Source organism: Melitaea cinxia, chromosome 19 (assembly GCF_905220565.1).
Source record: "Melitaea cinxia chromosome 19, ilMelCinx1.1, whole genome shotgun sequence".
In the NCBI taxonomy this organism is placed as follows: Eukaryota; Metazoa; Arthropoda; class Insecta; order Lepidoptera; family Nymphalidae; genus Melitaea; species Melitaea cinxia.
The window spans coordinates 15,393,362-15,415,896 of NC_059412.1; the positions used below are offsets into that span (position 1 = coordinate 15,393,362).

General features: G+C 44.7%; 1 protein-coding gene across 1 annotated transcript; it reads left to right on the forward strand.

Moving 5' to 3' along the window:
• Window positions 1–545: 545 nt before the first annotated feature.
• Window positions 546–20,676, forward strand: LOC123662817 (transcription intermediary factor 1-alpha). The gene is made up of 22 exons (XM_045597613.1): window positions 546–689; window positions 2,568–2,589; window positions 4,600–4,613; window positions 4,682–4,898; window positions 5,252–5,368; window positions 6,114–6,228; window positions 7,114–7,228; window positions 7,312–7,422; window positions 8,449–8,597; window positions 8,943–9,105; window positions 9,176–9,320; window positions 10,161–10,369; window positions 10,730–10,747; window positions 10,824–10,848; window positions 10,927–11,016; window positions 11,482–11,598; window positions 11,998–12,254; window positions 12,733–12,834; window positions 13,202–13,389; window positions 13,461–13,647; window positions 13,800–13,931; window positions 20,542–20,676. Exons 1-22 carry the CDS (start codon window positions 546–548, stop codon window positions 20,674–20,676), a joined length of 2,772 nt encoding a protein of 923 aa, XP_045453569.1.
• Window positions 20,677–22,535: the final 1,859 nt, after the last annotated feature.

Consider the following 22,535-nt stretch of genomic DNA (forward strand, 5'->3'; position numbering starts at 1 on the left):
ATGGAACCCACGATAGCTGGTCTAGCAGCGATTATTTCATATTATATATAATAACCATGGTTATGTAATATAGATTTTGTATGTATATTTATTCTCCTTTTCATTATATTGTCTATGGTGAACATAACATTAAATATAATGGCAAATCCATATCGCAGCTATGACATAAAATTCTACATTTGTCTACTGGTTGCAACCAATGTAAATTCCTGAAAGGACGCACATTTGTGTAGTTGTGAACTGAAAATAGTTTTAGTAAGAGAAACTAATCCATTTTTTGTTAAAAGTACAAGTAAAGATGTGGTAAATTATGATGATACTTTACATCCCAGTAAACTAATTATTTTCTACTAATTCGATTCCGACATATCGAATAGAAATCGTCTTGAAGTATCCTCATCTTGCAATAAGTACTCAATTAGTGATGTTGACGTACGCCAGCGTCGAGGTTTAGTAGCGAGTGAAAGTCCCGGATAAACATTTCTCCCGTGAAAATGAGGCTGAAGCGTGCTACGTGAGATACAGTTATTTTAAAAGTTTTAAAAATGGATAACGCAAGTTTTTCTGCGGGAGGCGAATGCGGAGAGGAGATCGAGAGGGCCCTAATGGACCTAGGTCCTTTGCTCGGCGTGACCATCAAAGAGGAGACGCCAGATGAGCTAGCCGACGGCACGGCGTCTCGAGGAAACGTATGTGTTTTTATTTTATACAATACAAAAGTTTAAAACTATTGCTGACTTTTATAATTAACTTATTTTTTGTATTATTTTTTTTAATGTTGCTATAAATACGCTAGATAAATAACAAAATAATATGTTTGGTTCATAATTTTTGTTTATATATTTTAATAGATAAAAATAATAGGACAAAAGTGGGCTAAAACAACTACGCATGTTGAAAAATATTACTTATTAAAGTTGTAAACTAGAACTTGTGGATTTGGTTTCTTAAACATGGTTGGTATAGTTAGAAAACAACTCGAAAGGCAAATATGTATTTTAAATATCCACTTCTACAGGAAAAATTATTTGTAATTAACGCAACTTTAGCGAATGAGCTATATGATAACAAGGGAAGTAATGATAAGATCTTCGATATCTCCAACGACTTATTAAGAATAATAGAATCAAAAACAATGTAAGCTAGTGTAGTAGCAAAATTACATAAATAAAAATGAATGTTGCTAAGCACATAACTTGAGAATGGCTTGAACAATTCAGCTAATTTATTTTGTTGTATGTTCCTTAAGGCCCACGGAAGGTTTTAATACTAAAAAAATTAAAAATAAATTAATGTTTACTATTAACTTTTGACAGAACGAAGTCTGTCCACCCGGCTAGTTTATAATAAAGTTAATAGATTGCAAAACATAAATTATAAAGAAGAATTCAAAATATAAATTCTTGACATCTATCAAAAAATATTTTTATAAAAAATATCAAACCTTGTAAGGTTTAATTTTTTTGCTAACTAAAAAGTCTGTTACTTAAATAATCTTTTTGTAACCTTTTTTTTAAATTTATTTTTATAATTATACGACTACTCAAAACAAAAATAATGTCTAATCTATTCTATGTAAAACTTTAAAAAAAATACATATAATCATCATTAGATAGTATAAAACAAAGTCACTTCCTTATATCTTTAAAACTGCTGGTTTTGATGTGGTTCTTTAATAAATAGAGTGATTTCAGAAGAAAGTTTATATGTATAACACGTGCATAATATAGTAGAAGAAGATTGATAGTTTTAGAGGTTTCTAATGTGATGTCATAAATAATCACATTTTTTTGCACTTACATTGCAAATATTTATTTTATACTTTCTATTTAGTATCATAAATCTTCTGTGCAGAAGAATTGTTGTAAAAACACTAGCAGAACTTTCTCTGTGAACAAAAACTCTGATTACAAAAAATGAAACAGTTGTTGTATTTATAAACCACAATAAATTACAAGCCTTTAAACATTGTTAATGCAGACAATATAATTTTATTGTTGGTATTTCAGTTTAAAGTGTTTTATTAATAGACTTTAGCAATTGTTGGTAAAGCTTTAGATTAGGTAAAACCGAATTTCGGGACCGTGGGGGGATGGGGGGGAGAGGGTGGGGAACGCTACCCCTGGTACCACTGTCACAACTCGGAACCCCATGGTTATGGAGATATCCATGGTTAAAGTTTTGAGGTTAGAAGAAGAATTTCGAAAGTTAGAGGGAACGCTTGGCTCCGGCGCTGCGGGAAGTGCAGCCCTTCCGCCCTTGCGTGCGAAAGCACGCTCACTCATGCTCCGTTCCGCCGAAGGCGACCAGCCTCAGCCGCTCCTCTACGCATTCGTTCGCGCGCTTTCGCACGGCGGGCGAGGGCTGCCCTCCCTCCGCGCCTCCGCGGCACAAAAAAAACACTCTAGGGGTAGGACAGACCAAGACCACGTGGACAGTGGGGTGCTCCGATTCGGTTTTGGGTATTTTTCGAATTTCTAAACCTATATTCTAGCACGCAATGTTACTAATTTTATTAGAATATTATGTCTGACGCGTTATTTTGTTTAAAAATGTCGATTTGTCAGTCGTTAAGCGTCAGTTCGTATCGTTTGTTGATCTTGCAATCGAGATCGTTTTTACGTAAATTTGTTCGAAAATAAAATGTGAAAGTTGGTGAATGGAGCATATGAGTGCACTTCCCGCTGCACCGGAGTTAAGGTGGAGTCAGACACGGAGCTCTAAGGTATTGTAATATCTCTGAATCACGTAAAGTTAACCCCAAAACTTCAAACACGATATCTTCGAAACCACGGGGTTTACGCGAAACGCACACTACGGGGGGCTAAAAAACCCACCCTCCCCACCACCCTTTACCCTCCCACCCCCATTTCACCCCATAAATTGGAGGCCACTTAACTAACGTATGACCAATTCTTCTTCTAACCTCAAAACTTTAACCATCGATATCTCCATAACCATGGGGTTCCGAGGTGTGATAGTGGTACCAGGGGTAGTGTTCCCCACCCTCCCCTCCCCCATCCCCCTACGGTCCCGAAATTCGGTTTTACCTAATCTAGATCTTAGCCGAAATTAAATTAAAACTTTTAATTAAGGTACATACAGTTTTATAAAACTACAATTTTTATCCAAATCTTCTAAGGACAAACTATAAAACCATTAGTGATGTGCGTGCCCGATCGTCAAAAATGTATATCAGCGGACATGGATCCGGAAACGGATATTTAGTGTCAAGATATGCAGATTCGGACACGGATACGGATCTTTATTTTCTTACTCAATCGGCGTCGGCGCTTGATCTTGAAACGATAGTTAAAGTCACGCCCGCCGCAACGACCCGATTGCGCGCTTATTACTTTTGCTTAGCAACCAGGTCCAGGGAGATCCCCACGTGACCAAATCCCGTTAAAATCAGTCCAGCCGTTTCAGAGTATAGCCGGAACAAACAGACAGACAAAATTTTTAAAAAATGATATTTGATTACGATTTTCGAGGGTTTTCACTGTCACTGGCAGATAGCTGATGTATTAAGGAGTAACTTAAACTACTTTTACTTTAGAGTTTTATTTATTTTATAAATACGAACTGAACAATAACTTTTTTAAACATTTTTTTTTTGATATGATATTCAAAAAAAAAAATGTTTAGAATTCCTAATGTGTGGGTAACACTAAAATAAAATCTTACATAATACATAATAACTTTTTTTGTTAAATTCCTCACGGACTAAGTCGCGAGCACAGCTAGTTACTAAAAATTTATTATGTAATTAAACTGACTTATTAGTAACTAGTCAATTTAATCGCTGTCTATTATAACTGAACTTCACTACAACACAATTCAGCCGTCCCATTGCTAAGCATAGGCCTCTTTCTACATGAGAATGGAATGATTTGCCAAATTATAACCGTCGCGTCGTTAAAAAAAGATGGACAACGTTTTCGGGGTCAGCTAGTATGCTATAATGCGTATTTACTTGGATATTTTTTGTCGAACTAAGGTGTATTAAGCCACATAAGTTTTCACTGGGTTGTCTTGTGGTCTCATTTTAATTTCATCGAGATCTGTTAATTTTTGGTAACGCGTATTTACTTGACTGTTTTTTCACATTGTAGTCGATGTAATTGAAGTTGGTTTCATTTTCGTTTGAGAGCAATTACAACTATTTATGGAAAAAGCCTTTCGAAAATATTTAATGGGCCAAAAAAGCAGTTTTTAAATTAACATCGTTAGTTATATTAGCTACGAATTAAACAGTAACTACGGAATGCCTTGTTTACGAGATAATATCGAGCTCCACAAAATGAAAATAAAAATCATGATAAATATCCCGTTTTTGAATAATTTTGGAAAAAAGCAGTAGTTTTGAAAACTAGGGCTTATTTGCTGATGCCCGAAAGTAAAGTTGTCAATTAAAGTCTCGCGTGACAGGCGTGATAGTGCGAATTGTTACGGGCTTGAGAGTCCCTTTCATACGGTATCTATTAGAGGTTATCTGTAGGTTGCATCAGAGAATTGTAATCGAGGCTGTCAAAAACGGACCGTCTCTGGACTTATACACTTTCAGTACTTGTCATTGGCAAAATCATCGGCGAAAAGCTGATGGGGCCATAGTCTTTAAAGAAGAAGAAGAATCGAGGCACGGAGATGTATTTAGCCATCGTACGCTACCTGTTGGCAGGCGCGGGGCGCGGCGGGCGCGGAGGGCGAGCGCGCGGACTCGCTGGCGTCGCCCGCGGCGCGCACGTCGTTCCTGGCGCTGCGCTGCGTGTTCTGCCAGCTGCCGCTGGCGCAGGCGGACGGCACGCCCAAGCTCATGGAGTGCCTGCACTCCGCCTGCGAGCCCTGCGTCAAGGCCAAGGTCGACGAGAAGCTCGCCGGCAGCAGGGACTTCTTGGGTACTTCCTTCATATTTGTCATTACGTTTTCGACACAATATTTTTCGGGTGCGCCGGCGGCCTTCTCTACAGTAAGAATACTGGAAAGGAACCCTCTACCGTTTTATCCGATGGGCTAGCCGAAGTTGAGAAGGCGTTGTTCTCCCTAACTAACGAAATGAGAAATTACTACACACTGTAAAGTCGTAACAGTCGTAACAGTCGTACCGCTGGCGCTGTCGTCTTACGCGAAGGTCCTCGATTGCGACATATTTCCGGTCACTGAAGTTCAGAAACTTTGGTCCAGTTTTGACAGTTTGTGATTTCAGTCCGATATTTTTGATTTCATTTGTTATTCCATACATCTATCGCAGGCGCAGGCCGCGTCACGATCCTGTGTTCGGCGTGTCGCCTGCACTGCCAGCCGAGCAACATGATCGACCAGCGGTTCGTCATCGAGAAGACTGCGCTGGAGCAGGCCGGCACTAACGGTATGTCACACATAATAACTACTGAAGGCTTACATTTCTGTCTGAGCAATTACTATTGTCAGGGGCGGCTTTTTAAGCGTCCCGGCCGGGCGCCGAAAACCGCTCACAAGGGTGTGTACCCTTTAAAATCGCTATTGTACCATAGTAGTTAGTTTGTCCCAGTTCTCGCCTCGGCCCTCATCGGTTGACGATGGGTCGGCTGAAGCTAAAAAAAAAGTTTTGGTGTCATCTAAAGCGATTGCACGCATCTATTTTGTGCTAATTCTAACGGTTCGCAACTTAGGTTTCTACAGTTGTAAACTCTACTTACCTTAATTACTGTGTAATTATCTATTGTCCTCTTATCTATTGTTTCTTGAATACCGTCTTTGCCGCTCTTATCTATTATTCATTTTACACCCTGCTAGTATCGTACTCACAAAAGTATTGAAACAAAAGTATCGATACTTCTCCATTTATAACTTTCGATGCGATTCCCGCCAAAAAGTACTCATTAAGTAAAAGTATCGAATGCAAAATATCGATTACAAAAATATCGGAATTGAATGCAAATGTACTCGATACCACAAAGTATCGATACTTTTTTCGTGTCCCTAATTATACTACTTTGTTCATAAGAACCACGCTATTCTGAATATATACAAATAAATAAATAAAATTGGAGTGTCTGTCTGTAATATTAAAAATAACCGTTTTTTACTAAATTCATGTGAGTGTATTGGGAAATATTATTATTGTTGCGTAGGCTCGACGGGCGGCGAGCAGCAGTGCAACAGTTGCGAAGACACCGAGCCCGCCACCTCCTACTGCGTCGACTGCGCAGAGTTCATCTGCGACAACTGCGTACACGCGCATCAGAGGTGACCGACACTCTACTGCTTTGCATTTGTTAGCAATAATTGCACAAATATTGTTGTTAATTATTGTTGTATTCAAATCGGTTTTATATTAATGTCCACTTTGTATTTTTTATAATTGTGTTTGCTCGCAAACGAAAAAAAACCGACTTCAATTACATCGACGAATAATACAACGTAGATCGACGAAAAAATACTCAAGTAACTGCGCGTTAATCAAAGATTACTCAAAAAGTAGTTATCAGATTTCAATGAAATTTATATGTGACCACATGATAAACATCAGCTTTCGATTAAATTTAAAATTATTAAAATCGGTACACCCAGTAAAAAGTTATTGCGGATTTTCGAGAGTTTCCCTCGATTTATCTGAGATCCCATCATCAGATCCTGGTTTCCTTATTATGGTACCAAACTAGGGATATTCCCTTTCCAACAAAAAAAGAATTATCAAAATCGGTACTCCCAGTAGAAAGTTATGCGGTATAATACAACGTAGGTCGACGAAAAAAACGTCAAGTAAAAACGCATTATTAGATATAGCTCGAAAAGTAGTTGTTAGATCTCAAATAAATTTAAATGGGACCAATTGGCACACACCACCTTTCGATTAAAAGAAAATTTGTCGAAATCGCTCCACCCAGTCAAAAGTTCTGATGTAACATACATAAAAAAAAAAAAAAAGTACAGTCGAATTGAGAACCTCCTCCTTTTTTGGAAGTCGGTTAAAAAGTAACTTAAATTTATTGTCATTTTATTGTTATATGAATTATATTAGTAACTCATGTACATCTTCTTTTTTAAATTTAAGTTATCTTTATAGTTACCTACATATATAAATAGATAAAGAGCATTAGATCACGACAGTCGTCACTCTCACGTCCGCAGACTGAAGATCACGAAGGACCACACGATCAAGTCGAAGGAGGAGGCCGTGCAGGAGCTGCAGGCGGCGCAGGGCGGCCGCGCCGCGCACGACATGTTCTGCCGCGACCACCCGCAGGTACCGCCCGCCCACCGCCCGCCCACCGCTGGGCGTGGCCGCTAGCCCCCACCACCGCTCACCGCTCACTGCGCCCTCCCCAGGAGCGGCTGGCGCTGTTCTGCGAGACGTGCGACCGGCTCACGTGCCGCGACTGCCAGCTGCAGCACCACCGCGACCACAAGTACCAGTTCAGCACCGAGATGGCGGCGCAGGTACCGATATTTATTGTTTGTACTGTACGCTGGCAGTCTGTTAGCGTATCGCATTCGTATTCAGCCTGTAACATCCCACTGCTGGGCATAGGTCTCTTTCCCTTTGTAGGAGAAAGATCAGAGCTTAATCCACCACGCTGCTTCAATGTGAAATGGCGGATACATCCCCTACTATGAGTAGCGATCGCTATCAGGTGTACATGATAACAACCGGGACCAACGGCTTAACATGCTGTCCAAGGCACGGTGGGAAGACTCAAATTAATATGAGTTATTATCAACAAACAATACAATCTTATGATTCTTCTCAACTAAATATAATAAGTCTTTTATGTATATTAAAAACAAAAATGCACCCAGAATTGAGCCTTGAGCAACCCCCATCTGTACAAGAGACCTAGATGACGGTATACCATTTATTTCAACCTTGTGAGTTCTACGATTAAGATTCAGATTCAGCACGGTATTTTTTAGTGACCAAGTTTCCTGATTAATGTGTCACGATGAACACAACCCGAAGGCATTTCGTATCGTATCACTTCAAAGTAATTTTCTTTTGACGTGACAACGTCTTATAAATTGGTTTGCCGGGTGACACTTCAAGAAACTGCGTTACGCTCCGCTCACGTTATGCGCTCACGATGAGAGCGAGTGAGAGGCACGCGTCCCTTCCACTCGGGCATGGTTAGCCCGCCTAAGAGCGAGAGAGACAGACATAAAAATAAATGTTTTAAATTGTTACTATTATTTCATCCTTCTTCCTACTATACGAATGAATATTCACATTAAAATTATTTTACCACTCAAAGTCGTTGTCACGTAAAACTTTCGCCCGTATACCGACTTTACAGGCAACCAATTTTTTTCTATAAAGGAAAGAAAATAAGATTTTTGCCCTCCTCAATAGTCAAATAACGTACAGGTCGTACTTTCTCTACGTATTATAATTAAAGTTCTGCCAGCTCTCGAAGGAACAAATGCGATACGCGTTGGAGCCCCCGGGCTGCAGGTGTGTGGTGTCCGCAGGCGCGCAGCAGCATCGCGGCGCTGCTGTCGGAGGTGAGCTACAAGCGCGTGCTGCTGGGCTCCGCCATGAAGGTCATCCGGGACCGCCAGGCGCTCATCGCCGACAAGAAGAAGGCGCTCGTGCACGAGATCACGCAGACCGTCGTCAAGTCAGTATCTGCTCCCCACTAACTGTAACGTCTGCGATCGAGTAGGCCCTGTAAATCTATGTAACGGTACATAGTTTTTCATGTAACTTAGTCGGTAAACAATTCTCCTCGGGAGCTTTGGTCATTACTCACCTACTACTAACGCTACCTACTGCTATTACTACTACTGCTACCATTACTACCACCTACTACTACCTATTACTACTACTATTACGAGACTTTATAGGCCTATATAACTGAGAAGCAAAGAGACAGATATAGGGCGCTATGCTAGCGACTACACACTCATCCACAGAACAATGCTCGAAAGCAGAATAGCATTAACGTAGACGCCATCTTCCCCAGGCTCACGAACGCGATCAACACGCGCGGCAAGCAGCTGGTGCTGCGGCTGAACGAGGTGTGCGACGGCAAGCAGCGCACGCTGAGCGAGAAGAAGGACGCGCTGGAGCAGCTGGCCGCCATCACCGACCACTGCGTGGACTTCGTGAGCGCCGCGCTGGAGCAGGTGCGTGCGGCGCCGCAGCACAGCACAGCACAGCGCAGCACAGCACAGTCTGACGCCTCCCTCTGCGCAGGGCAGCGACACGGCCGTGCTGCACAGCAAGCGCGCCGTGAGCGCGCACCTGCAGCGCATCAAGAGCCGGCGCGCCGACATCCCCAACCCCGAGATCCCCGTGCGCATCTCGCTGACGCTGGACAAGCTGCCCGACCTCGTGCGCGGTGAGCTCCTCGCCGCCCTGTGCCGCCCTGGGCCGCCCTGTGCCGCCCTGTGCCGCCCTGTGCCGCCCTGTGGTACACGTATCGTGCACACGCTTCGCACACGCCAGAAGTTTAACTTCTGAAAACTAGCCTGCGAGAGATTTTTTTCCCCGAGAGTACAAAACATAATGTAATGTGTTGTATCTCATTCTCTCCTGTACATTCGTGTGTTTGTTTCTTTATCGACGCATTTTCGTTTCATTGAATTTCAAATCACAACGATTCTAAAGAAGTTTCACTTAAAACATCAATGCAATAAAATTAATACAATAGAATTATTAGATATGATGCTCAAAATAATGTTTAGAATTCCTAATATGTAACACAAAAATAAAATCGTACATATTAAAAAATAGCACGGTATCGTCTCAAAAATTTGTATTGTAATATGAAACTGAATAGTTACAGGTCTCTGTAAAGAACTCACTATAGACGGCGCCACGGTTCGCTTAAACCGAATATAAAAATCATCATATCAAAAATTTCGATCTAGCGGGTACATCGTTCCATAGCTTAACGATCAGTTGGAGACGCGGGTTCGATCCCCGCTGGAGGGGTCAATTTTTGATATGATATTCAAAAAATGGTTAGAATTCCTAATGCGTGGGTAACACAAAAATAAAATCGTACATATTAGTCCGTCACACTTGACTGACAACAACCTTTTTATTAAACGACCAGGTCGGCAAAAACAGTATACCAATAAACAGCAATACCTGGAGCATCGTAAGAGCGGTGCCGATCCTCCCCGATTATGCGGCATGGCTCTAATAATCTTTTGTCGGTGTCCCGTGCTTCCAGTTCTGTCGAGCATCGGCGCTATCGTGGTTGATGGCAAGGTAGACGGCGGCGCGGGCGGGCCGGCGGCGAGTGGCGTGACCGGAGGTTCTTCTGGTGGCGCGACCGGCGGGCCTACTGGCAGCCCCGGCCCGGCGCCGACTGGCTACCACAATCAAGTTGCGCCACCGCACTCGGCCGTTGTAGCGCTGCAGCAGGTCGCCATGCACCAGGTTCTACTCATTGTTGAGCGTACACATGCACTTCTAATATGGGGCTATCCATAATACGTCAAGTGAAATTCAAATTTTTTCGCCACAACTGGTCACTTTCGTCGAACCTCAACCCCCCCCCCCCCCAGTGTGTGGTAATTTATGGGTGATTCTTATGTGGTATTTACTTGATGTCATCTAACTTCTTATATCAAAATGGCTTCTGCTTTTTTATTCACATTATCACTCACTGGGGGTTGACTGGAAGAGATTTCTTTTAGAGATAAGTTCGCCCTTGCTAACTTTTATTATTATGACTACTATATTATATACTATTTAGCAGATATCCTCTAACAAAACTTTTGTCTTTTCATGTCTTAGACCTTGGCAAGATACAAGGTTGGTTTTAGTGATCTTTAACGTGAATCCGATGGCTTGTACGTTTGTGTTATTGAGGGTATCCTGTCGTGCGCAGTCGTACGTGCAAGCGGTGACGGGCGGCGCGCCGGGCATGGGCGTGGGCGTGGGCGGCGCGTCGGGCGGCATGGGGATGGGCGTGGGCGTGGGCGTGGGCGTGCCGGGCTACATGGCGCTGCCGCGCGCGCGCGCGCACACGCCGCTGCGCCACGCGCACGTCACGTCCACCACGCACCCGCACCACCTGCACGGTATGGGCCGCGCTGCAGCAGTTGTTTCACTTATTAATTCATGTTTTGATGTTCGATAAATGTGTATAAGGTGATATAGTGAAATAAATATTTTCATTTCATTATAATACAAATTAAATTCATGCATTTAATTGATCACAAATTTGACAAGGAACAAAATTAAATTCATTCTATCTCTGAAATAAGTTGATAAAAATATTGTATGACTTGACCGCTCATAATAAATTAGTTACGTCAAATCAGTTAGTGCATCGTCATCATACAGCGCGTTCGTGGTCTTACTCCATAGCATTTAAATATTGTAAATTTTAATTTACAATAATCAGCAGCAGCAACTTAGACGTAACAAACATCTTTTTGGTCCTTCGAGCCGGCGTCCGTGGATTTTCTATTATGACTGTATTGTGTCAAAAGCGTCTATTACGTGTATTTGTGTCCAATAATTAACATAACAAACGCGGGCAGGTATGAACGAGATGAACCTCCGAGGCCTGCTGAACGCGGGCGGGGCGCGCGGCCGCCCGCCCGCCCCGCTCCAGCCGCTGCAGCCGCACGCGCAGCACCCGCCGCACGCCTACCAGAGTGAGCGAGCACACGGTCATTCGATGCTGAAGCGTAACGTACTTGTGGGGTCGTCCCTCTTCATTACGTGAGCCTCGAAAGACCGGGGAGGGTTTCGGGAAAAAAAACACAAAATATCACAAGGAAGGGGGCTCTTCCTCTAGACTAATAAGATATCACGGTTTATTTTTCGTTAATCGTGCGATTTCTAAAGCAATAGAACACCTCGATGTTTTTTTAAAAACGTATGTTACGATGCTGAATTTAAAAAAATTTACTTATATTTAATCTGTATTTAAATATAATCTTTTATCTAAAATTTGATCACACACGATCGGGAGAGTAGATAATTAAAAGAACATGCCGCGATCAATCGCCGACCGCTGTACGGCAGTCGTAGTGACGGCCGCCTCTGCGCAGTGCTGGGCGCGTACGGCGCGCCGGGCGCGGCGCCGGTGGGCGGGCGGCGCAGCGGCGGGCCGCGCACGCCGTCGCCCGCGCCGCCGCCGCCCGCCCAGTGGCACATCCCGCAGCACGCGCTGGCCGCCGAGCCGCCCGCCCCGCGCGCCGACGCCGCCGCGCCGCCCGCCCCCGACTACAAGATCACGCTGGGCCGCGCGCGCGCCTCGTCCGCCGTCACCTCCACCAACCCCGAGACGCCGAGCCCCAGCCTCAACGTACGTCTCGCCGAATGAAAATGTCCGATTAGCCCGACGGCGAAATTTATGGTGGCCCCGCCTACTGGTCCGGGGGGTTGTGGGTTCGATTCCCGCCCAAGTCTGAGTGTAACATTTTTTTTTTCATTTCTCTTTATTGTAAGAGTTGGTCGTTATAACAAAAACGTAAAGTTGCTTAACTTAAGAATAATAATAATAATCATATTTATTTATTTCAAATATTTGGTACATAGCAAAAACAATCTGTAACAATAATAACTACATTAGCATAAAACTGTGTCGCAGTCATTAACGGTCAAAGCGTCGTGTCACAAAGATGAGCAAATTTGACAAATATAAACACAAACACAAAATGATCACTAGGAAAAAGATATAATAGACGACCGTGTGTGTATGTTGAAAGATAAAAAACACTTGAATACACAGGAGGTACACCTACTGCGTATTCAACGTGAGACTGATTTTGTTTGCGTTCTAGGGAGTCGGCGCGGGCTGTGCGTCGGAGCTGGATAAGGTGTGTGCGGAGTCCGTGCAGGACCTCATGGCTACCATCGCCAAGTTGGACTCCAACGGTGTACAGGTTAGATGCCTCTCGGTCGTCGTTCATTCAAAGGGGTGACAAAAAGACACATTCTGATTTTTTGATGACACAGTTTAAATAAATTTATTAAAACGATTTTTACTTTAATAATTGACGACGCGTTGGCGCAGACCCGCTCACGACAGACATCTGTATCGGCCATATAGATGTTTGTCGTGGTCTGAGCGTTGACCTTGTATATTGTGATATATAATCCTACTATTTATATTTAATGAATATAATGTAAAATTTAAATGAAGAAATATTAAAAAATACACCAATACTAGAAATAGTTTAAAATACGCCAATGCTAGAAACATGTTTCATGGTGCAGAAGTCAAATACTTACGTTACCCCCCCCCCCCAGGTGGTGGCGGAGCAGAGCGCCGCGTCGCCGGCCGCCGTGCACTCGTCCACGGACGCGCCGGGCCGCGCCGACCCCAACGAGGACTGGTGCGCCGTGTGCATGGACGGCGGCGAGCTCATGTGCTGCGACAAGTGCCCCAAGGTCTTCCACCAGTACTGCCACATCCCCACCATCGAGAAGCTGCCCGAGTGAGTGACGGCGGACGAGCGGTGAGCGCAGTGAGCGCAGTGAGCGGCCCCTGTACCGTGCCTGCCCGCAGGGAGACGGAGTCGTGGCAGTGCCTGCTGTGCGTGAGCCTGGCGGACGGCGGCGAGGCGGAGGGCGCGCTGGAGGGCCGCACGCGGCGCGTGGCCGAGCGCCTCACGCTGGAGCTGTACTGCCAGTACGAGCTGTCGCTGCCCTTCCGCGAGCCCGTGCCGCCGCACAACAAGCACTACCACCAGAAGGTACCGCCGACCTACCGCCGTGGTCTGGTCGCTTGTGATTCTCGTATTGTGTGTGTCTGGACCTCCGACACGGGAATAAATCCTAAAGGGAACCGTTGTGTTACAGGTTTATAAAAAAATTTAATAAATAAAATCTTTGAGTCGCATTCCAGATCCAGCAGCCCATGTGCCTGGACATGATCCGTCTGAAGCTGCAGCCGGGCGCGGAGGGCCGCTACACTCACATCTCGCAGTTCGTGGCCGACGTGCGCCTGCTTTTCCGCAACGCTTACAGATACAACCCGGTACGAGCTTGTGTCAGAAATAACTATTACACCCTGACCTATATCCACTGAGTAGCGATGGCAGTTCATTGAACAACAAATTAATTTGTTCAATTAGATAAGCGTTTAGAAACCGATATTGTCAAAATGTGCGTAGGATTCTGTATTAGTAAAGTAAGTATAAGTTGGAAGTTGTAAGTTGACGTAAGCACATACATATTTAGTACTAACTAGCTTACCCCGCAAACGTTGTTTTGTCATATAAGCTATTAGCCTTTATTAAGCCTTTATCCCCCCCCTATGTTACTTAGGGGTATAGTTCGCGTCATGTAAAAAGAACGCTGAAAGAAACTGGAGGGGGTGCGTTTGCGCATGGTTATACTCGCGCACAAAAGTACTACTGTTTTATTTTTTTATTAGGCTTTCACTCGCGGCTTCGTATAATGGTTATTGGTAGGTACATTAAAAAATACTAGAAATAACAGTGCGAATAATTCGGACTAAATAAGTATAATAATTATCACTTTACAAAATTACAATTTTTTTTCAAACAAAAGCAATATCAATTTTTTTAGTTATTGAAATGTCGTATTCAAAAATATTAAATATTTCTACTCTCGATATTCGTATCTTAATAGTTTTTATGTGTTTAAAATGATAAATTGATATTTGTTTTTTAGTGAAATAAATAGTAAATGGAGTTTTACAAGTGTCCGTATGCTAATGTGTTGTGAAGGTTGCTGTGTGGCTACGGCACTAAAGAATTTAGCCACCCCCTCTCTTCCCGTGGGTGTCGTAAGAGGCGACTAAGGGATAAACAAGGTTCCACAACCATCTTGGAACTTGTGCTGTGTGGCTACGGCACCAAAGAATATAGCCACCCCTCTCTCTTCCCGTGGGTGTCGTAAGAGGCGACTAAGGGAAAGCACAGTTCCACTACCACCTTGGAACTCAGCCCAAGCTAAGGTGTAAAGACAATCGTGCCGATAGCTGAATGGCAGCAGGGCGTAAGATGTTGTCGCAAACGATTTCCCTTGGAGCACCAGGCGCCACTTCATTGTACAGTTTTAAAGTCGCCTTACCTCACATGCCGGCTCTGTGTTGGTGGACTTCTATTTCCGAGCATTCTCGTGGGATTCAAATGGATGTTTTAACTAAAATTAATAAAAAAGTAGAAGAGATAGAAGAAGTTTACAAAGCAGCAGATGTACCAATGGATACACCATTGTCTGGTGCAGCTGCTGAAAATGTAGAAGGAACAAAATTGGGGTTGGCAGAGATTGCTAGCTTCATCACAGAACGTGACGAAATGATAGCCAGGGAGGACCTGATGATCGAGGAGATTCGCGACATTTTGAAGTCTACACTCGACTTGATAAAGATCAAAAGAACAGTACCGACCGAAGTTACTAATAAAGTTAAAGGGACTTACACATTGCTCCTTACTTCCTTAGTACATCGAAAGGAGTGGAAAAGTGCTCAACGGAGGATTGCGCTAGAGGAACGGAAGATGAGAACAAATCTTCAAGAGCAAATACAAGAGAAAGAACTTCTACTACAACAAGCTGCGAAAAGGACTCCAACGAGGATAACAAATCAAAAGAAGCGGCCAGCGACGAGCCCTCCCGAGGGACCAGAAGAGGACGTCTCTATTGATCAGGAGGGGAACTTTAGTCTTGTTACGCGTAAGAAAAGGAAAAAATTACGCCTCACCCCAGGTCTGGTTCAGACGCAAGAGAATGAACAAGAGCCGCAAAATCAGAGGGTTAGCTTAGACAAAGTTAAGAGAAAGAAGAAAAGGAAAAAGAAGAAGGAAAACAGCGACGGAGATGAAGCTGTAACAGTGGAACGAGCAGGACTAGGAAACAGCATATCAGGAGGACCAGGGTCTACATGGACAACGGTAACCAAAAAGACCAAAAAGTCCAAGATGCGACATCGACCGGAGGCGGTACTGATCACTCCTGATGAATCAAGATCATCTGGCGAAGTTTTGAAGGCTCTACGGTCGAATCTCTGCCTGGAGGATCACGCCATATGTGTTAGATCAGTTAGAACAGCGAGGAAGGGTGGACTTCTTATCGAGTTTGAGGGATCTGTTAAAGATCGCTCTACTCTTGAAAAGAGGATCACTGAGGCAGCCGGCGGAAGTGTTGAGGTGCGACATCTCATCCCAACCACTACAGTTGTAATTGACGGGTTAGACGCCGCGACGACAGTGGACGAGGTGAAGGCGTCCCTGGCACAAGCTCTTGGCACCGAAGTTGAACAGCTCAAAGTTAATATAACTAAACCAAATAAATGGGGAGGTGTTCGCGCTTTCATCGAGGCGGGACTCACGGATGCTTCCACTTTGGAAACGTTGGGAAAGGTCAAGGTGGGTTGGTTGATCTGCCGAATTCGGCGCTGGGAGCGCCTGGACCGGTGTTACCGTTGCCATGGACCAGGCCATATGGCTGGCACATGTAAGGCGGAAGTTGATAGGAGTGGACTCTGCTGGCGCTGTGGGCGGGCGGACCACCAGTCGAGGACTTGCACTAACCCACCGAGCTGTCACCTCTGTGCTGCGGTAGGAGACGGGCGCTCAACAGATCACATGACGGGCTCTGGACGTTGTGCGTCGTATCGTGAGGTATTAAAAAAGAAAAATGGCTAAGGTGTTGCAGATTAATTTACAACGATGCAGACTGGCTCTTGATCTGCTTCTGGCGCGGAATTGTGAGTCTCGAGCGGATATTGTTCTGGTTTCAGAACAATACCACGCTGTATCTGGACCAAATTGGTTATGTGACCCCTCGGGGACGGCAGCTATCTGGATTCCGGAGCTAGAGCGTTTTTCAACCAAAGACAACGGCTCGAGAGACGGCATTGTATGGGTGGTTACGCCAGTGGCGACCTTTGTGTCATGCTATTTCACCCCCAACGAGCCTATCACTGATTTCCGAAAGAGAGTTGATGATCTCGAACGAGTCGTCCGTCACCTTGAGGGAGAAATCGTGATAGGTGGTGACTTCAATGCAAAATCGGTTGCATGGGGCATGGATTACAGTGATACTCGAGGAAATGAACTCCTGGACATGATGGCGGGTCTTGATCTTGTCATTGTTAATAGGGGAAATGTTCCTACTTTCCGGAGATATGGTGTACGTGGGTCAATTTTAGATCTTACTTTCGCTACTCAACAGATGGCTGGAATGATCTCGGATTGGGCTGTTCTGGAAGAGTATACAGCAAGCGATCATCAATACATTTCCTATTTGGTCCATAATCAGAAGGGGAAATCCTCGATTGTGCCGGAGCGTCGAGTGAAGCGGAATGGATGGAGAATATCGAGAATGGACGAAGGTGCTTTCCAACAAGCAGTCTCTGACAGGATCAGGACCTATTCAGAGCTACCCACAGAGTCGCGGGAGGGGGTAGAGAAGTACGTCGGTCGATCGATGGATGTTATCGTTGCAGGGTGCGATGCTGCGATGCCCCGCCGTTCCACATGCCCACACAGGAAGCCAGTTTACTGGTGGACCGCTGAAATTGCGCTGATTAGGACTGAGTGCTTGCGTCTTCGGAGGCAAGCTCAGAGATCGCGAAGACGAGGTACTGGTCAGCAGAAGAACGACGAGTACAAAGCGGCGAAAAAGCGGCTCGTCATTGCTATAAAGGAGAGCAAGGGGAGGTGCTGGAAGGCAATTTGCAAAGAAGTGGATGACGATCTGTGGGGAAATGGCTACCGTATAGTCACTCAAAAATTTATGGGTCGCAGACCCGTAGCACCCATGGAACCTCAGGCGATGAAGGAAATAGTCGAAGCTCTATTTCCTGACCGCGACGACCGGGTTTACGTTCAGACTGTGATACCTGATGACGAGTGCCCACCTTTTTCAGCAGTGGAGCTGCGGGAGGTTGTTAGGTGCCTTAAAGGAGGTAAGGCCCCGGGTCCAGACGGTGTTCCCGTTGAAGCATATAAGGTTCTTATGAAGCGGCATGAAAAATTGCTTCTTGATACCTACAACGCCTGCATCACGGCTGGGGTCTTCCCGAAAAGATGGAAGCTGCAGCGATTAGTCTTATTGGACAAAGGAAAAGGTTCTCCCTACACACCTTCATCATATAGACCACTTTGCATGCTTGATGTCGCAGGAAAGATTTTTGAGAGCCTCATAAGAAATCGACTGAGGAGGGAAGTGGCTGATGTGGTGGGACTAGCTGAAAACCAGCACGGCTTTCGACCGAATCGCAGCACCATTGGTGCCATTTCTGAAGCGCTTTCATTCGCCAGACGGGCTTGGACGGGTAACCATCGGACCCGCCCAGTGTGTATAATGATGACGTTCGACGTCAAAAATGCTTTTAATTCAGCAAGATGGCCAGATATAATGAAAGCGCTTCACAAATTAGGTCTTTCAAATTACCTCATTAGGATCTTAGACGATTATCTACGTGATCGTTTTTTGATATATGAGACTACGATGGGAGAAATGAGGATGAAGCTGAGAGGGGGAGCGGCTCAGGGTTCGGTCCTAGGACCAGAACTTTGGATCATCCTTTATGATGCTCTCCTCCGCCTAAAGTTACCAGATGAGGTGATTCTGGAGGGGTTTGCTGACGATGTGGCAGCACTGATACTTGCACGTTCATATGAGACCGCGCAAAAATTGGCCAGCCTAGTCGCTACGGAAGTAAACGCGTGGTTAAATAAACACGGTATGGCTTTGGCCAAAGCGAAGACTGAGGTGGTAGTACTTACAGCTCAGAGGTGGTTTCCGACTCCCTTTCGCGCACTTGTCGTGGATCAGCACATTGAAAGCAGAGGGTCCCTGAAATACCTCGGAGTTACGATCGACTCGAAACTTACGTTTAGAGATCAGGTTGTTTATGCTGCCACTAAAGCGGCAAAGGCGGTGGCAAGCCTCTCCCGACTAATGCCAAATATCGGGGGACCAAGAAGTAGCCGTAGAAAATTGCTTATGAGTGTTTCAAGCTCAATAATGCTCTACGGAGCAGAAGTCTGGTCTGAGGCACTCAAAGTTGAGAAAAACCGTAGACAACTTGCATCTGTACAACGTAGAGGAGCGCTAAGGATAGCCTGTGCCTATCGAACGGTTTCTGAGGATGCAGCCCTGGTCATTGCGGGTGTGATTCCAATTGACCTTTTGGTGTTCGAGAGGAGACGCATTTTTGATGCTCGGAGGGATGGCCGCGGACCTTTATTAGATGTTAGGACCCGGGAACGCAAGGAAACGCTGAATTTTTGGCAGGAGCGTTGGGACGCCAGTGAAAAGGGAAGGTGGACGTACCGTATTATTAAACGGGTCCGTGACTGGATGCTGCGTAGGCAGGGGGAACTGGATTACTACTTAACCCAGTTCTTATCAGGACATGGACAGTTTAACGAGTACTTGCATCGTATGGGGATCCGAAGCGATCCATACTGTCAGTACTATCCGGAACACATAGATTCCGCCGAGCACACCTTCTTTGACTGTCGCCGCTGGTCTGAAATGCGGCTACGTTATCAGAATGAGAAGGAAATGCCTGATAGGGCAGAAGTAGTCATTCCATGGATGATGGCGACGAGTGACAATTGGCAAAGAATGTCGGAGTATGTGAGAGTGGTCCTGCAGGAGAAGAAAAAAGAGGAGAAATAGGGATCGGGGGACATGCCGTTATAAAACCGGCAGGGTGGAGTACCAAACACCTCGAAGTAATGCTAACGCGGTTCCGGGGTGTTGGTTACTAAAGCAAGAGAGGAGGGTTTTAGTGGGTAAAAATCCTACACTACCTACCAACAATAGCCAAAAGGTGTCTTTTGAAGATTTACCTCCTCTTAAAAAAAAAAAAAAAAAAAATGTGTTGTGAAGGTGAGTGATAAATGCGGAAAAAACGTGAATTACGATTGGCAGTGGTTTGTTTACCAAATAAGACTGTTCCAAAAAATGGACAGCACGAAAAAGTTTTTTCAAGAGTTGGCAACACTTTAAAAGGCCTTTGCGCATATTGACAGCCAGCGTTCTTTTTAAATGACGCGAATTATTTATTATAAATAATTTTTCTCATTTCTCTATGTAAAACTATTTCATAATTTAAAACTTTTGTGCGCGATAGTATTTTGAGTCGACGTCGAACTGTCCAACCAATAGCACACCGGCAAGCATGCGACACGTGATAAACACTCCCGTCCCGTACCCCATACCACCAAATAGGCCAGCGTTCTTTTTACATGACGCGAACTATATGAAATACATGTCGGCCGATTCTCAGAATTTTATATATAAGATATTTACTACATGTTCGAGCACTACAAAGTAAGTTAAAGTTGAGCACTGGTCTGTGACACTGACAGGAGTCGATATTTTTTTAACTGATCTAAAATAACATTAAATGTGACATATAAATTCAGAATTAAGATACTCAGAAGGTCCTGGTTTTGTGCAATATCCAGGAGCTCTAATAATTTTAAGTGTCTAGGGCCAAGCGTGCGTCAAAGTCAGGGTAGAGATATGTAAATATGGTACAAATCGCGTCGCTCATAGACTCGAATCTTACAATCATATATACCTATAGTTGTAGATGTTACATTGTGACCGAAGTACAATATATATTTAAGTATGCATCCCTGATTTCTGTTTCGCAGCCGGAGTCTCAAATCTACAAGGACGCGAAGAGGCTGGAGGAGTTCTTCGACGCGCAGCTGGCTAAGTGGCTGCCCGACTACACGCACTGGAGTGGAGAGGGCCCGCCGCCCGCCAAGCGTGCGCGGGCCGACTGACAGCCCGCCCCCGCGTCTTCACCCCTGGTGCCCCTCGCGCCCTCGCCCCTGGTGCCCCTCGCGCCATCGCCCCTGGTGCCCCTCGCACCCTCGCCCGTGGCGCCCCTCGCGCCCTCGCCTCTGGCGGCCCTCGCGCCCTTCGCCGGCACCGCCCACCCCGCGTTCTTCGCGCCCTAGAGCCGCCTTTTCGGGAGTGCCGGGTGACGGTGGGTGAGGCTGTGTGATTGCTGTCAACCCGAAACGATCGAAACATACGCTGGTCGATTTCGTTGGAAGTGCAAGTCGTATATAAGCTGAATTAGAAAAAAAAGTTTGGTGATAATTTAGGAATAGAAACCTAAGGGAATTCCATTGACCGACGAGATCAGACTGAGATACGCCGATTTTATTTTTGTTGGCTCTTGTGGAACACTTAATACTTCATTTATTTATAACCGATAAAAAAATCGCTCATCTATCGCCGGAAGTCGGCGGTGACTGTAGGGTCTCGCGTAAGTTAGTACGTATTTTAGATGTTAACATGAACTCCTTGGATCTCGACGGTTTCGGTGGAAAATTTGTTTTAGTCTATTTTTAAGTATAAACGAGTACATACCGATATAGTTTTTTGACAATTTTTGTCGATATTTCGGACCAGTTGCATGGCCCGTGGTCACGACGAGACTGCTGTGGAGCGATGTGTCACCTGTCATTCATCACGGGCAGTATCTTTCTACTCTCCGTCTCGTTCTTTTGAAACCCACCCCATCACTCACTTTAGACACAGACTCCCGGCAAACTACACTAACAACGTCACTTTTTTGTTTTATTTGAAAACGTTTGTTAATTTTACAAAGTTCCAACACTGGATTCCACGCATTTGCCAACACAAAACCATCTTCGCGATTGAAATTTTTGTATTTCCGAATTTCTATAGCTTCGCGAACTAGCCTCGGTATATAGTGGCATTCGTTAGAGAGAACCTTAGGCTTATCAAGTTCTATCCAGTGGTTCGATCCCGATTGTAATATATGTTCTGCGATTGCCGATTTCTGTTGATCGTTGTTTTCACAGCTTTTATGTGTTCATTTATTCGTGTGGCTATAGATCGCTTGGTTTGACCGATATAAGAGCTTCCACAGCTGCAATCAACCTTGTGTGTAAGGTGTGTAAACAGTTTTGATGTTATACTGCTTTTTCAGTAACCTTTCTATCTTGTCTGTTACTCCTTTTACAAAAGGTGAGAAAGCTGGCCGTCTTTGAGCTTCTTGTGGTCGAAACCGTTGCCTCGATAAAAGCTATGATACCGTTCTATGTCCATTTTTACGCAAAACTACGTCGACATGCTTTAGCTCCTCTTCTATGTGGTGCTCATCGCTCAGAGCATGAGCACGATTCGTAAGCGTTTTGCATACAGACGCAAGGTGACATGGTTGGTGGTGAGATGAACCGTGCAGGTACCGATCAGTGTGTGTAGGCTTCCGAAATACTGAGTGGCCTATAGTTTTGTCCGGTCGTATATAAGTGCGTACATCCGGGAAAGGTAAACTTCTTTCTTTCTCTATTTCGCATGTAAACTTGATTTTATGACAGATGTTGTTTATGTGCGTTAAGTATTGCTCCAACCCCCCCCTCCCCGAATTACCGCATACACATCGTCAACATATCTTTTCCAGATTTTAATGATGCTCGGCCCCGATGATAATGCCTTGTCTTCAATATATTCAATCCAAAAATTAGCTACCAATAGCGCCACTGGACTACCCATAGCTACGCCATCTATCTGTAGATAGTACTGACTCCTATACACAAAGAAATTCGGTTCGAGGCAATGTCGCAATAACGTAACGCATCCTGTCGGGATATTGTTTTGTTGGAGT

What these genes read in the sequence shown, in the direction of transcription:
- LOC123662817 (XM_045597613.1), top strand. Translation starts at nt 546, where the DNA reads ATGGATAACGCAAGTTTTTCTGCGGGAGGCGAATGCGGAGAGGAGATC. An exon ending in GGAGCAGGCCGGCACTAACG is followed by an intron (nt 5,369 to 6,113) that starts GTATGTCACACA and finishes ATTGTTGCGTAG; the next exon opens with GCTCGACGGGCGGCGAGCAG. An exon ending in ATCACGCAGACCGTCGTCAA is followed by an intron (nt 8,598 to 8,942) that starts GTCAGTATCTGC and finishes CATCTTCCCCAG; the next exon opens with GCTCACGAACGCGATCAACA.